At 49.9% G+C, this 1,866-nt stretch overlaps 1 protein-coding gene across 1 annotated transcript in view; it reads right to left on the bottom strand.

Annotated features, from left to right (window-relative positions):
• The window catches only part of LOC118745095 (sine oculis-binding protein homolog A), a 3,214-nt gene extending 1,505 nt beyond the window's left edge, over positions 1 to 1,709 (bottom strand). Inside the window, exons 1-2 of the mRNA XM_036478632.1 lie at positions 1,706 to 1,709; positions 1 to 1,381 (exon numbers count right to left, since the gene is read on the bottom strand). Of these exons, the coding sequence (XP_036334525.1) occupies positions 1 to 1,381; positions 1,706 to 1,709 (1,385 nt within the window). The remainder of the gene's footprint in view (positions 1,382 to 1,705) is intronic.
• Between the last annotated feature and the right edge of the window lie 157 nt (positions 1,710 to 1,866).

Genomic DNA, 1,866 nt, shown 5'->3' on the forward strand with positions numbered 1-1,866 from the left:
ACTACTGGTAGTGGCACTGGTATTGGTATGGGCAGCGGTATAATTATAGGATAGGGCACCATGACTGTTACCGGCGGCGGTGCACCCAGTAGGGCGCCGAGTCCCAAACCACCTACCAAATCAGGCGGTGGATGTGTAATATGTGGAGGCGGAGGAAATCCAGGAAACCAACCCGTTCCTGGGTATCGCGGCAGCATGCCAGGAGCAGTTGGCGCCCCTGGGCTTGACAGAAACGCAGGCGGATGCGGTGGGAAAGCGCCAGGAGGTAGTTGCTGATGTGGTCCGCCGCTGTTCGGTGGCTGCGGGCCGGGTGGTGTTGCGAAGAAAGCCGGTGGTATGGTTGTAGGCCCATGTCCGCTCGCATTCAGCGCGTGCGGAGGCAATGGATGCGGTGGCGTCTGTTGCTCCAACATAGGCGATAGGGGCGGCACACTCATGTGCAGATCTTGCACGCTGGAGCCCGCGAATTGGTTTAGGACGGACGCGCTCGGTTTTGCGCTGGACGCACTAGCACCAGCTGGCGGCAAATGTACACCAGGACTTGTGCGCAAGTTGTTGTTCGAGGTAGCACCAAGCAACGATTTTGCTTTGCCCAGCAAACCGGATGCGACAGAAGCAGTTGAAGAGCCAGCATCGCGCGCGATTGCATTGAGACTTCCCTTCACGCAGACGGAAGACAAATCTGCGTGAGAGCCTGCGCCGCCACTTATGCTGGAACGCAAAGGACGCTTCTTGCGGTTGTGCTTCGGTGAGCCTCGATTCGATGTTGGCACCGGCATCGAAGTCAACATGCCTACATTCTTTGACATAAGCTTCGATACGGGCGCTACTGAGATCATGGGCTTGTGTGGCGTAGCAGACGAATGTCCCAAATTTGAGGCGGCCGAAGAGCCTGGTGACGACGACGAGCCAGTAGCCAAGTTGGTATTATTAGGCATAATTACTGTAGGACCCGGTGGACCTGGCGAGACGGAGAGTGTAGATGCCGGTGATGCGGAGCGACTGCGGCAGTTGCGAAGCCACAAGTCGGGCGTTATAAGGCCAGTGCCATTACCGGAAGCCACGGCTTCCAAACCCTGCTCGCGAAGATGAGGATTCATGTCCAGATGCGCCTGTGTCTCTTTGCAGAAAATCTGCATTTTATACTGGTTGAGGCATTTGTCAGAGCAAAATTGGAGCTGTGAGGCACCGTCCTGAAAGTCTACGTAGCTGATGGCATGGCGAACGTGTTTACACCAATCGCAGGTTTTGGCCTTCTTGAAGGACGCGCGACGAGACTGCGTGAAACAGGATTCGGAACAATAGCGTGTAGCGGAAGTGGTGAGAAACTCAGGGGAATTATCCGGCACAGGACGACGACACCAGCAGCAGTTTTGGAGATCTAAAAAAGTAAGAAAAAGAAAGGGGAAATGAGAGGAAAAGTAATAGTGATACATAATAGGTTAATTTTTCGAGTTTGTTTATAATTCTTAACAGCCTCTTAAACTGTTTGATCGAAAGCTTGGCGCTCACAAAATCGGCGCCAAGTTTAACCGCGCTAACAAACGTATTTACTTAAAAAAAAAAATGCATGCATACATAAAAAGTTTACCCTTTAATTACTTCAATGCTCAAGCGATGTGATGCCGATCTTAATTATCATTTTAGTGTGTTTTACAACGAAAATGAGAAGAGTATAAAACTATTGGCAACTTGAATACCTTACTCATTTTGTTTCGGCTTTTGAACGATGAGCAGAAAAATGAACTTAAAATAAAGCAAAAATCTGATAAAATCATTAAAAATGCAAAATTTGAAATTCTACACCACACAAAATGAAAACCATGAGCTTAACGCACAGTGGGGCTTCGAACACGGACAAGTGAA

The sequence above is a fragment of the Rhagoletis pomonella genome, unplaced genomic scaffold (genome assembly GCF_013731165.1).
Source record: "Rhagoletis pomonella isolate Grant_MI unplaced genomic scaffold, Rhpom_1.0 Rhpom_scaffold_00008, whole genome shotgun sequence".
NCBI classification, from domain to species: domain Eukaryota; kingdom Metazoa; phylum Arthropoda; class Insecta; order Diptera; family Tephritidae; genus Rhagoletis; species Rhagoletis pomonella.